The sequence below is a fragment of the Bos grunniens genome, chromosome 3 (assembly GCF_055505025.1).
Source record: "Bos grunniens cultivar Pamir isolate PY7600 chromosome 3, Bosgru_T2T1.0, whole genome shotgun sequence".
Lineage (NCBI taxonomy): Eukaryota > Metazoa > Chordata > Mammalia > Artiodactyla > Bovidae > Bos > Bos grunniens.
This window is the reverse complement of record NC_141167.1, coordinates 46,315,592-46,327,850: the sequence shown is the minus strand read 5'-3', so window position 1 is coordinate 46,327,850 and position 12,259 is coordinate 46,315,592. Positions and strand designations below refer to the sequence as shown.

At 34.0% G+C, this 12,259-nt stretch overlaps 1 protein-coding gene across 1 annotated transcript in view; it reads right to left on the bottom strand.

Annotated features, from left to right (window-relative positions):
* Positions 1-12,259, bottom strand: part of LRRC7 (leucine rich repeat containing 7) — a 602,937-nt gene that overhangs the window by 111,882 nt on the left and 478,796 nt on the right. Inside the window, exons 14-17 of the mRNA XM_086390542.1 lie at positions 9,142-9,211; positions 7,152-7,251; positions 2,594-2,718; positions 318-566 (exon numbers count right to left, since the gene is read on the bottom strand). Of these exons, the coding sequence (XP_086246668.1) occupies positions 318-566; positions 2,594-2,718; positions 7,152-7,251; positions 9,142-9,211 (544 nt within the window). The remainder of the gene's footprint in view (positions 1-317; positions 567-2,593; positions 2,719-7,151; positions 7,252-9,141; positions 9,212-12,259) is intronic.

Sequence of the window (12,259 nt, the reverse complement as noted above, 5' to 3'; positions counted from 1 at the left end):
TTGGTATTCCCACACTTTAAGAGAAAAACCTTGAAAATAAAAACAAACAAAACTGAAGTACCCAACTCAAAAACCATGCCAGCTATCCCACCAGTAGGCATCTCATACTCATGTTCCCTCCCCCTCTGACTCAGTTCTTCCCTCCCCATTGCCAATGTCAATGGACAAAAGTTAAATTGGGATCAAACACTGGCAATTGAAGAGTTTCTAGATGATCAACATTTCTACCCCACATCATGCAGAACATACCCCATAAACCACTGTTCCAAGGTTGCTTCTACATAGGGGATTCTCCTACCCCAAACACCTAGGCCTACCTGTCTGCCACTTAGAGAGGGAAGAGTGGTAGATTGTGCTGCAACTGGCAATGGAGTGCACATGCTCCTTTCCTGCTGGAGGCCACTTATACAACCCCATGCCAGCTGTGGGTCATTCTGGGGGACAGGCATTTCTTGGATCTGCTGATCACACCTGGCCCATGGTGTGCAGCAATCGCCAGACAGTCTGGCAGGTTGGAGAGTAATCCCACGCTGGCCCCTTTCCCAGGGGGCTTGGCAGGAGTGATCCTGTGGGAGAAGGAATCTCCATTTTCTGGGAGAAAGAGGAGCACTGTAGCAAAACTTTCACTTTATCATTTTTCTATTCTTGATTCTTTTTTTTTTTTCATTCTGGGTAATGCATTTAAAACAACCATCAGAAAATTAGTTTTAACTCTGTGTGATCAAACAGTACCAGTGTCACACGAAACCAAAGGGTCTCAATTTCTTCACACAAAGCAGCATTCATACTACACTAAGCACACTATAAGTAGGGCATTATACTCTAGTCCATTTGGAAGTTAATGCCATAGGTTAGCAGTTCCTTTTAAAATTTTATGTAAATTAAAGGTAAAATGAAAATGGTGCTAAATTTAATGTATATGTAATGAGCCAGAAAAGTATAATTTCATGTAAGATTCAGCATATTCCGTTCATCATGCTTCCATAATGATTTATTTAGACGTTTGCATGTATTCTAATTTGTCCAATAACCAATAGCATTGGAAATACTCAAATTAGTCAAAACCAGGTAGTCTGAGATTTTGGAAACATGTATTATTTCCCCAATATATAAAATAAATCAAATATAAGTAAACATAGAGAAAATGTACTCTAAAGTATAATGAGCCTACTCTCATTATAATCAAACCTGATCACATAACACACAAACAGGGCTGCTAAATGTCTGTTTGAATTTACTATATTTTATGCTTTCATGACACATATACCAAAGTATATTTAGTGTACTCTTTTCTTCTTAGAGCCTTTGAATTAAGTTTTTTTCTTTTTTTAAGGAAGAATTATGTAGTTTTTGACATTCAATGAAGTAAAAGAATGAATCAGAGGTCCAGGATAGAATGCATCATCCATTGGTTCCGGATTTAACATATAAAATCCTTACAAGAAGAACTGAAATGTTCTAAAGGTCTTTTTTCTTGTTTTAGTTAAAAATGTCTCTTTGGTTATTAGACAGCACTAATCAACCATTCAGAAACATTTTTTTTAAGCCCAAATCTTTAACACAATTGTTATTTTGATTTGGGAATCTATTTTGAGTTCTTCACGATGATACAGGTAGGCTTTGTCAATTACAGTAAGGTTCTAGGGTGTGCTGGTTCAAGACAAAAGTTTAGAAAATGTGGGAAGGAGGAGACAGAGAAGAACATGTCACACAATCCAGATCTATTAATAGGATGCATATACAATTACTTAGGTAATTAGTCACCAAGGGTGAGCGCTGTTAGTACCCATGATGGAAAAAGTGCAAAAATAATATAAAAGTGATGAGAGATTCAAGATGTTGCCATGATGATAAGATGAAGACCTGATGTTAATATAATTCATATAAATTCTGACACTTTCTAATTTATATAATGGAAAAATATAGATTTTAAAATTCTGACCTTGTTACTTAGATTAGTGCCAATAAAGGATTTTTTAAAATATGCTTTAGGTGAAAAATTTTAAGTAATTTTCCTTAAGGGATACTACCTGCTATTAGGCACTCACCTAAGTTTAAATGAAAAACTTGTTCTCACGCTTAAGAAAATTCATAACGTCTTCTCAAACATTCCAGAGACGTAGAATCCTTCCAAAATTTTAATGCAATGTAATATATCAATGCACTGGCTCTTTCGTATATGTGGATTTTGACTTCACACAGTCTGAATGATGCCCTGCCTTGCTCAGTGGTTAAAAAAAGCATTTCAGTGTTTCAAAGATGTAGTAGCAAGGTATTAGGTGAAGCCCATTACCCGACTTTTTGTTGGTTTTGTTTTTTGCTTTCTCTCAGCTTGAATCTCTCATGTTGCTATTCTGTAAGATGGGGTGGTTTATGAAATTTGCTCAGTCAGGATGTTTGCCTCATTCTGAAGCACAGCAGTGCTTCCAAAATCACATCCTGCTACAAGGAAAAGTACCGCCATGAGACTTGAAGATGTATCTGACCTTCTCTAGCAGAGGTCAGTCAGTGAGTCCCAAAGTCTATCTGAATAATAACAATGAACAAACAAAAATAATGAGAAGAAAGAGGAAACAAAAATTAAAAGGTTCACCTTAACTTTCCCAGCATTTTCGTCATCTTCCTTTTTTTCTTCAAATTCAAAGGCAACAGTCATGCGTTGTTGTCTCTGTTCTTCCCATAGTGTGGGGTTAAAGCTGTCACTGTCTGACTGGAAATCTACAGTTAGATTCCAAAGTGTTACTGTTTTGTTTTTTTTTTTACATAAATTGTTATTTAATAGAACTTAGTATACTATGCAAAAAAAATAGTGATAGGTACTAAAAACAAGTACAAAAATAAAAAAGAAAAAAAAATAAAGGGATAGAAAGAAAGATCAAGTAAAGAAAGAAGGAAAGAAAAAAAAAGGAAAAATTATCTTGATATTTGTTATATAGACTTTTGACATCTTAACCCAAATTCAGCTTTGCTAAGTGTACATTAATTATATATTGGGGTTGAGAAGTTTTCCAATGTAGAGAATGGACATAACATATGATAAAAGAGAGGGATAGATTAAGTATTTTAAACTATTATCTCCTTTAATTTGCAAAACAGCATAATGGTAGTACTAATATAATCAATCCTCAATTTAATAATGAGAAAACTATTGCTGAATTTTGAGAGACTTGTTCAAAGTTGTGCAGCTTCTCCATGGCCAATGGAGGATGTCCTGTGACTACAGAGTCCATAAATGTAATCAGTAATCTGTATTAGGGTGTTATAAAAGATACTATGTAACGCTGCTTTGCAATAAATGGTCCAAGATTTCAAACTTTTTTGTTGTAGTTTTGTGTGTCTGGTTGCGGGGCAATGTAGTGGTGCTAGGTAAAAACATGTGGAAATGAAGTCTTTAACATTTGAGTCTCAATTAGTTTAAATATGTCTCAAATTAACAGGGAAAAGAAATGGCTTCTCAATCTTTAATTTACATGCTGGTTAATGGTAATATCTTCTTTGCAACATTAATTGTGAAGTTCACATTAAAAGGCAATAAAAGCACTTTTGTTCAGTCGCTGTCATATCCTACTCTTTGTGACTCCACGCACTATAGCACATCAGGCTCCTCTGTCTTCCACTGTCTCCCAGAGTTTGCTCAAATTCACATCCAATAAAAGCACTTAATTTAGGCTAAATTCTTTCCCAATGCATGAACTTTATTATATATAAAACTTTACTGCAAGGAGTTCTGAGAGTTGGTTTTCCACATGAAAAGTGAAAAAAGTGACTTGCTTAAAGTTCAAGAAAACTTTCCTGTTACCAGCTCTGCTCTCCTCAAAGGAAAACAAAACAAACAAATTAGGCTAATTTCTTAACATCCCATCTTACCTAACTAGGTCTAACCTCACTCACTCCCTGGAACAAATTAAGGACTTAATCTTTGAGGCTAGATCTCAGAAATAACTGGCAAATATGAGAAACTTTTCATTTTCTCCTATATCCTTTCAAAATGAAATATTCTGTTAATCTAGGGATATTAAAAAAAGAAATGTAAGTAAAATTGCATGAATAAAACATAATCTTTACTTAAGATTCTTCTTATAACCAATGTAAACATAGTGGATTTTCTTTCATAAATTCTAAAAGATCACTTTTACTGAAGCCTGAAAAATACATATGAAACAAGCTTTCCTTTCCCTACTTCTGTAGATCAAAATTTGAAGAAAAATATCCACAAATGATTCATTTTCCTTTTTAAGTAAAAAAAAAAACCTAACAACATTTATTGTAATTATTCTGTAACTAAGAACTTCATGAGCAAATAATTTCTTTTAAAAATTGATCTTTTAAATGGGTTGAGTGGATTTAACCCTTGGGTGGATTAAAGTGAGTTTGCTCTTTCAACGTTAGGTCCATGAATCAAGGCAAATTGGAAGTGGTCAAACAGGAGATGGCAAGAGTGAACATGAACATTCTAGGAATCAGTGAACTAAGATGGACTGGAATGGGTGAATTTAACTTGGATTACCATTATATGTACTACTGTGGGTGAGAATCCCTTAGAAGAAATGGAGTAGCCATCATAGTCAACAAAAGAGTCCAAAATGCAGTACTTGGATGCAATTTCAAAAATGGCAGAATGATCTCTGGTCATTTCTAAGGCAAACTTCTCAATATCGCAGTAATCCAAGTCTATGCCCTGACCAGTAATGCTGAAGAAGCTGAAGTTGAATGATTCTATAAAGACATACAAGACCTTCTGCAATGAACACCCAAAAAAGATGTCCTTTTCATCATAGGGGACTGGAATGCAAAAGTAGGAAGTCAAGAGATACCTGGAATAACAGGCAAGTTTGGCCTTGGAGTACAAAATGAAGCAGGGCAAACGCTAACAGAGTTTTGCCAAGAGAATGCACTGGTCATAGCAAAACCCCTTTTGCAACAATACAAGAGAAGACTCTACACATGGACATCAGCAGATGGTCAACACTGAAATCAGATTGATTATATTCTTTGCATCCAACAATGGAGAAGCTCTATAGTCAGCAAAAACAAGACCAGGAGTTGACTGTGGCTCAGATCATGAACTCCTTATTGCAAAATTCAGATGCAAATTGAAGAAAGTAGGGAAAACCACTAGACCATTCAGGTATGACCTAAGTCAAAACCCTTATGATTAAACAGTGGAAGTGAGAAATAGATTCAAGACAGACACTGTCTACTCTATCAGGAAAATTTCATGCCAAGATGGGCTCATTAAAGGACAGAAGTGGTATGGACCTAACGGAAGCAGAAGATATTAAGAAGAGGTGGCAAGAATACACAGAAGAAGTATACAAAAAAGATCTTCATGACCCAGATAATCATGATGGTATGATCACTCACCTAGAGCCAGACATCCTGGAAGGCAAAGTCAAGAGGGCATTAGGAAGCATCACTACAAACAAAGCTAGTGGAGGTGATGGAATTTCAGTAGACTATTTCAAATCCTAAAAGATGATGCTGTGAAAATGCCAGCAAATTTGGAAAACTCAACAGTGGCCACAGGACTGGAAAAGTTCAGTTTTCATTCCAATTCCAAAGAAAGGCAATGCCAAAGAAAGCTCAAACTACCACAGAATTGCACTTATCTCATATGCTAGCAAAGTAATGCTCAAAATTTTCCAAGCTTGGCTTCAATAGTATGTGAACTATGGACGTCCAGATGTTCAAGCTGGTTTTAGAAAAGGCAGAGGAACCAGAAATTAAATTGCCAACATCCATTGGATCATTGAAAAAGCAAGAGAGTTCCAGAAAAACATCTATTTCTGCTTTATTGATTTTATATGCCTAGAGCCTTTGACTGTGTGGATTACAATAAACTGTGGAAAATTCTGAAAGAGATGGGAATACCAGACCACCTGACCTGCCTCCTGAGAAATCTATATGCAGGTCAGGAAGCGACAGTTAGAACTGGACATGGAACAACAGACTGGATCCAAATTGGGAAAGGAGTACGTCAAGGCTGTATATTGTCACCCTGCTTATTTAACTTATATACGGAGTACATCATGAAAAACGCTGGGCTGGATAAAGTACAAGCTGGAATCAAGATTGCCAGGAGAAATATCAATAACTTAGGATATGCAGATGACACCACTCTTCTGGCAGAAAGCGAAGAACTAAAGAGCCTCTTGATGAAAGTGAAAGAGGAGAGTGAAAAAGTTGGCTTAAAACTCAACATTCAGAAAACTAAGATCATGGCATCTGGTCCCATCACTTCATGGCAGTAGATGGGGAAACAGTGGAAGCAGAGACAAATTTTATTTTTCTGGGATCCAAAGTAACTGCAGATGGTGATTGCAGCCATGAAATTAAAAGACGCTTACTCCTTGGAAGGGAAGTTATGACCAACCTAGACAGCATATAAAAAGCAGAGACATTACTTTGCCAACAAAGGTCTGTCTAGTCAAGGTTATGGTTTTTCCAGTAGTCATGTGTGGATGTGAGAGTTGGACTGTAAAGAAAGCTGAGCGCTGAAGAATTGATGCTTTTGAACTGCGGTGTTGGAGAAGACTCTTGGTGTCCCTTGGACTGCAAGGAGATCCAACCAGTCCATCCGAAAGGAAATCAGTCCTGAATATTCATTGGAAGGACTGATGCTGAAGCTCCCATACTTTGGCCACCTGATGTGAAGAACTGACTCACTGGAAAAGACTCTGATGCTGGGAAAGATTGAAGGTAAAAGGAGAAGGGGACAACAGAGTATGAGATGGTTGGATGGCATCATGGACTCAAATGACATAAGTTTGAGTAAACTCCAAGAGTTGGTGATGGACAGGGAGGCCTGGCATGCTGCAGTCTATGGGGTCACAAATAGTCTAACATGATTGAGCGACTGAACTGAACTGAATGTTTGGTTAAGAAGTCTTGTGCCTCTCAATTCACCAAGATAAGATATTGCTCCTAAAAGTCAATGTTATTTTCATGATAAATATAAAGAGGAAGAGTTATGTTTTTGAAATTTCACTTATTAATAAAATATTATAGTATTGAAGATAAGATTTGTGCTTGGAGTTAGCTCCCAAATGATTTATGTGGCATACCCATGTGCTAGTATTGGTCAGAGTTAGAATAAAATTAATCCCTTTTATCCATAATCATACAAGTATAGGAGAAATTTCTATGTTTACCTTCATCACCACGAGGTTGCTGGGGAAACATGTAGTTAGTCAATACTCTTTGCTTTGTTTCTGGATGGGCTTCAGTTTGTAAAGGGATAAGGGCTTTGGACTGGAAGCAAAGGAGATAAATTAGATTAATAATATTAAAAATATAAAGAATATTTCTTTTATATAAGATAAAGGTCAGCAGTCTGGCCTCACTGTGTTGAATGAACAATTAAAAGAAAAGTAAGGAAAAAATAACAAAAAAAAATAAAATAAAATAAGATACTGTAGAGGAATATTTTGAAATTATAAGGGTTTTATAGTGAGATTTTCTTTGTCTTTATTATATTCTTTTTCAGAACCTATTCATCTTTATTGAATGATACCTTTTTTTTTACCTTGAAGATACCAAAATGTGTCAAACTGTTTCAACTAATTAAACTTTTGGTATAGTTCTAAATGTTCATTAACTGTTGACTTAAAAAGGCAAATGGAACTTGCTATTAAGTTCATACTATACAAGATCATCTATGAATTCAATTAAGTTAAAACATAAGCATTTAAAGAGATTTTTGTAACCAAAGACAGAGTCTACATATACATAAGCAACTGTCTTTGTATCTGATATATCACAAAGAATTTACCTATGGATAATAATATTTAATTCTATACATTAATTTTATCTCAGAAATACAATTTTTGAAGATTTTTAAAACTTTGATTTTAAATACAATATATAAACATTGAGAATAATCATATTGTTTAATAGTTTACACTTATTTCATGACATTTATTAAGAGTGAAGTACAATGGCAATTTAGGATGCCAACTTGTCTCATGAAACTGAGTTAGAAACCCATTAAATCACTGTTCTAAATAAAAGTTAAATGATGCAGCCATTGTTCTGTTCATTCTTCCACAAGAATATAAATCCTGATATTATGGGATTTTTTTTACAGTGTAAGACTGTAGAAAAGACTGGTCCATTAGCATAGTTTGTATTGATTTCAGAAATGATTTACTTTATAATGATATATTGATGATTTGAAAAATCTACAGTTCATTGATGACTTGAATTTGAATGACAATATAATTTTTTACTTAGTAGAAGGGAAGAAAGTGCTGTAATGACTGTAGGAATATAAACATTATTCTCACACTTACATAACATTTTGCAGAGATTTAATTTTTTTACAAAAATTGCCCAATACTTATGTCTGAACAATTCATTTACTGGTAATGTCACTTTTATGCTCAGAAAATAATCATAACAAACTGAATCCAAGATGATTTGTTTTCATTTGGTAATTTATATTTTGGGGCAGGATATTTAAAAATTTTAAGATTACAAGAAAGAAGCCAAAAAAACCCAAAGTATGTCAAAATGGTCTATCACTAGTTTGTGGTGGCAAATTAGATGCCTTCGACTATTTTTATTTTCCAGTTAATAAAATTATTCATTAACACTCAATTACTGATTCAATTATAATCTAATTTCATAAGTGTAAGTATTAACATCATAGCAATTTCACAGAAAATATTGATAAGAGCAACAAAAGGTATCACAATATTTTTGAATATATTTTTTAGAATTAAGTTGATATTAATTAAAGCATGGGAAAAAAGGAACACGACAGATAGTAACTCCCTCTTATGGGGATTGCAGTAATGATTTCTTATTCTTTACCTTCAGAGGTATAATTAAATTACATCCTCTAAGGAGATGTATGTATCACCTAGAAAAATGATCATTTTGTGTATTAGATTTCTGAGAAAGAAGTAGATACTAAATTGAAGTATTTTAAAGGGATGAGAATTATAGTACTGTTTGTCCATAGCAATGGAATACTTATTTGAGTTGCTACCCTTATAAAAATCTCTCCTCCAGGGGATAAAGAATCTATATTTTGTAGTAATTGTGAAAGGTATCTATTGAGAATAAATTAGTAATTCAACATTTCAATTATAGTTCATTTTAATAAACAAAATAAATCAGGTAATAAAAAAATGTTACCTGATTGTCAGAAAGCCACAAAGCTGCAAGCTCCTTCAGTTTGGTAAATGAGAATGGTAAATTCTTCAATCTGCAAAAACAAGAAATTTCTAATAGCATGGGTGAAGATGGATAAAGATCATTTAATGAAGGGGTATTTAGAATACTATAACTTATTTATTTCATTCTTCTCTTTACTTCTTTCTCCACTGAGTAGCCTGAGGAATCATTTAAAAGTGAAAACCTTGAGTCTACAACTCTTCAAATGATAGAATAAAACCCCAAATTGTTACCATGCCTCGTCAGACCCTCTAAGGTCTGGTCCCCTCAAACCTCTGGTCCCCTCAAACCTCTGCACGGCTTCTTTGCTATTCTTTTCCTGACAGCCCTGTTAGTGCCACTGGCCTTCAATCAGCCTACTCCCAGGAATAGACAAGCTCCTTTCTCTGCCTGGAATACTCTTTCTTCCATACTTCACTTAACTAAAATTCCACAGATTCTCTAGTCAGCTGAAATGCCAGTTTCTGAAAGAAGCTTTTCTTGACTCCTCACTTAAATTTCTTTCCCCAATCTAGTCTCAAAGCACTTTTACTTCATGGACATATCTCAGTTTGAAATTACAATATTTATTTTTGTAGTTTTTTTTTTAGGGTTACTGTTTAATATCTCTTTGAAACTCTAGACTCTATGAGGGCAAGAGCCATTTCCATCTTATTACTAAATGAATTTACAGCTCTGAATTTTATATTGATTCTTGAAAGTGTGTCCTTTTGTTCTTCCACCCTGTATACATCATTTAATAGATATTTAATAGATATTCAAAGAGGCAATCTTTAAAAATAGCATTTTAAGGTATGTGAAATTGTATTCAATCAAAATTATCCATTAAGCTTTGGCTTCAGCCTGTGGAGGGTCAAATCACCAATTGCCTACTTCAACATAAATAAGATATACCTGAATTGTGGATGATCAATATATTGTTATTACATGAATTATCATCGTAGCTAGTCAGCACAGTGAATAATGCAAACAAGGCACACCAGTGAATTTATTGTTACTTTCTGCATGTTCACTTTTGAATACAGACAAACATTTTAGATAGGACTTGGAATGAAAATTTCTGTTAAATCTTTAATATGTTGGAATTCTATCAACCAAATGATGAATAAATATATTTTGATAACAGAGATGGAAAATGTCACAATAATGAATAAGGATTTTGGAAGCAGTTAATTGTATCTCCAAAGGCACTATTAAATAACAAATACGAAAAGATATTGACAAGCCTATAAACATATAACAGAGTGTGCATTGGCTAGGAAATTTTAGGAAGGATATAATGACCTTGCTGAGCTAATAGGTACTTGTAAAACATAAGAATATAAAGAATAAGAGATCAAATTATATTATAATTATTTTTTAATATAATATTATACTAGCATTTATAACATTTAACCAAACTGTTCATAAAAGCTATTTCTAATTTTGGTTATTTAGTTTAAGTTGGAAATTATAAAGTAAGATGCTATGAGAAGTTTTTACATCATGTGGAGATGAATTGAAAGTAAAATATCAATTCTGCCACATTAAAATTACACGAGGGGATAACTCTCCAGAATCATTTACAATATCCATGATAAATCACCAGGCAAATCATAAAAGTAGAATATGGAAAGAAACTGTCAGAGAAGATGTTACCCGTATTTTTTTTTCACCACCATCACTTTCACCACCATTGAAGGTGAGGCTTTATTTAGTATTGTAACTGTCCAGTAAATTGACCACAGGAGCAATCCTATAGTTGATAGTATAAATGAATCATTGTTTCTTAACTGTAATGACAAACTTCTAAAATTTATTGTATTGAGAATATAAAATTGGAGTCATCATGACTTTTAAATAACATGACTTTTAAAATAACTTTTAAATAATCATGACTTTTAGATATTTTAAATATTAAATAATATTTAATCTTTTATTCAAGCAGTTTATTCTCTGATAGTGATATTCAACTTTTACCTCAGCTTTGACTGAATATTGATTTTAATCTCAGGTTAAGATTCATTTATTGCACGACATTGTAAAGCGACTATACTCTCCAAAATTAAAAAAAATTCAGTGATTAATTCATCAATTTAAAATATTCGTTTGGTTCTATATTATGCTCCAATCACTGTATTAGCAGATAGATTAGCTTATATTTCTGACTTGATGAAGTACTTAAATTCCTAGTATTATGAGATTCTCAATGTCTTATTAATATCTTTTGTAATAGCTTTTAGCAATGTACTGTCCTATGGTAAGCACTCACATAGGCTATATTTGTTGGATAAATAATCACATTAGTAGTCCTAACTATGGGTCACTTAAATATTTTATAAGCATATTTTCCATATTGTGTGAATTATTCATGTATAAAATTTGAGTGGACCAAGAATTCAGGAAAAACTTCCAGCTCATCATGAAAACTCTTCCTCCAGTTTGACAGTAATGGAACTTGGTTCCACTGGGGACTGTAACTGAACCCACTGGAACCCATCTTCCTATGATATCTCTATGACCGTATTTATAATATTGTTCACAAGAATATAATTAGAAAATTCTGAAAAATGTCTTACTGAAAGTTGAACACAATATTTAATGCATCTCCTTCACTGTCCTATCAAAGAGTCAAAACAAGAAATGGGTTGATTTGAAATGAATTACTCTTGTTGCAGCAAGTTATGAAGCTTCTTGGTCACCTTGATTTTAAAAATAAAATTCCAAAGCTTTTAAAAAATGTTTAATTCTTTACATGAAAATATTATTGAGCTGCTGCTGCTAAGTCGCTTCAGTCGTGTCTGACTCTGTGCAACCCCATAGATGGCAGCCCACCAGACTCCTCTATTCCTGTGATTCTCCAGGCAAGAATACTGGAGTGGGTTGCCATTTCCTTCTCCAATGCATGCATGCATGCTAAAAAGTTGCTTCAGTCGTGTCTGACTCTGTGCGACCCCATGGACAGCAGCCCACCAGGCTCCTCTGTCCACGGGATTCTCTAGGCAAGAATACTGGAGTGGGTTGCAATTTCCTTTTCCAATTATTGAGCTACTAAGTGCATTATTATTTTTTTTTCCCCTCAGACAGACTAACAAATAAC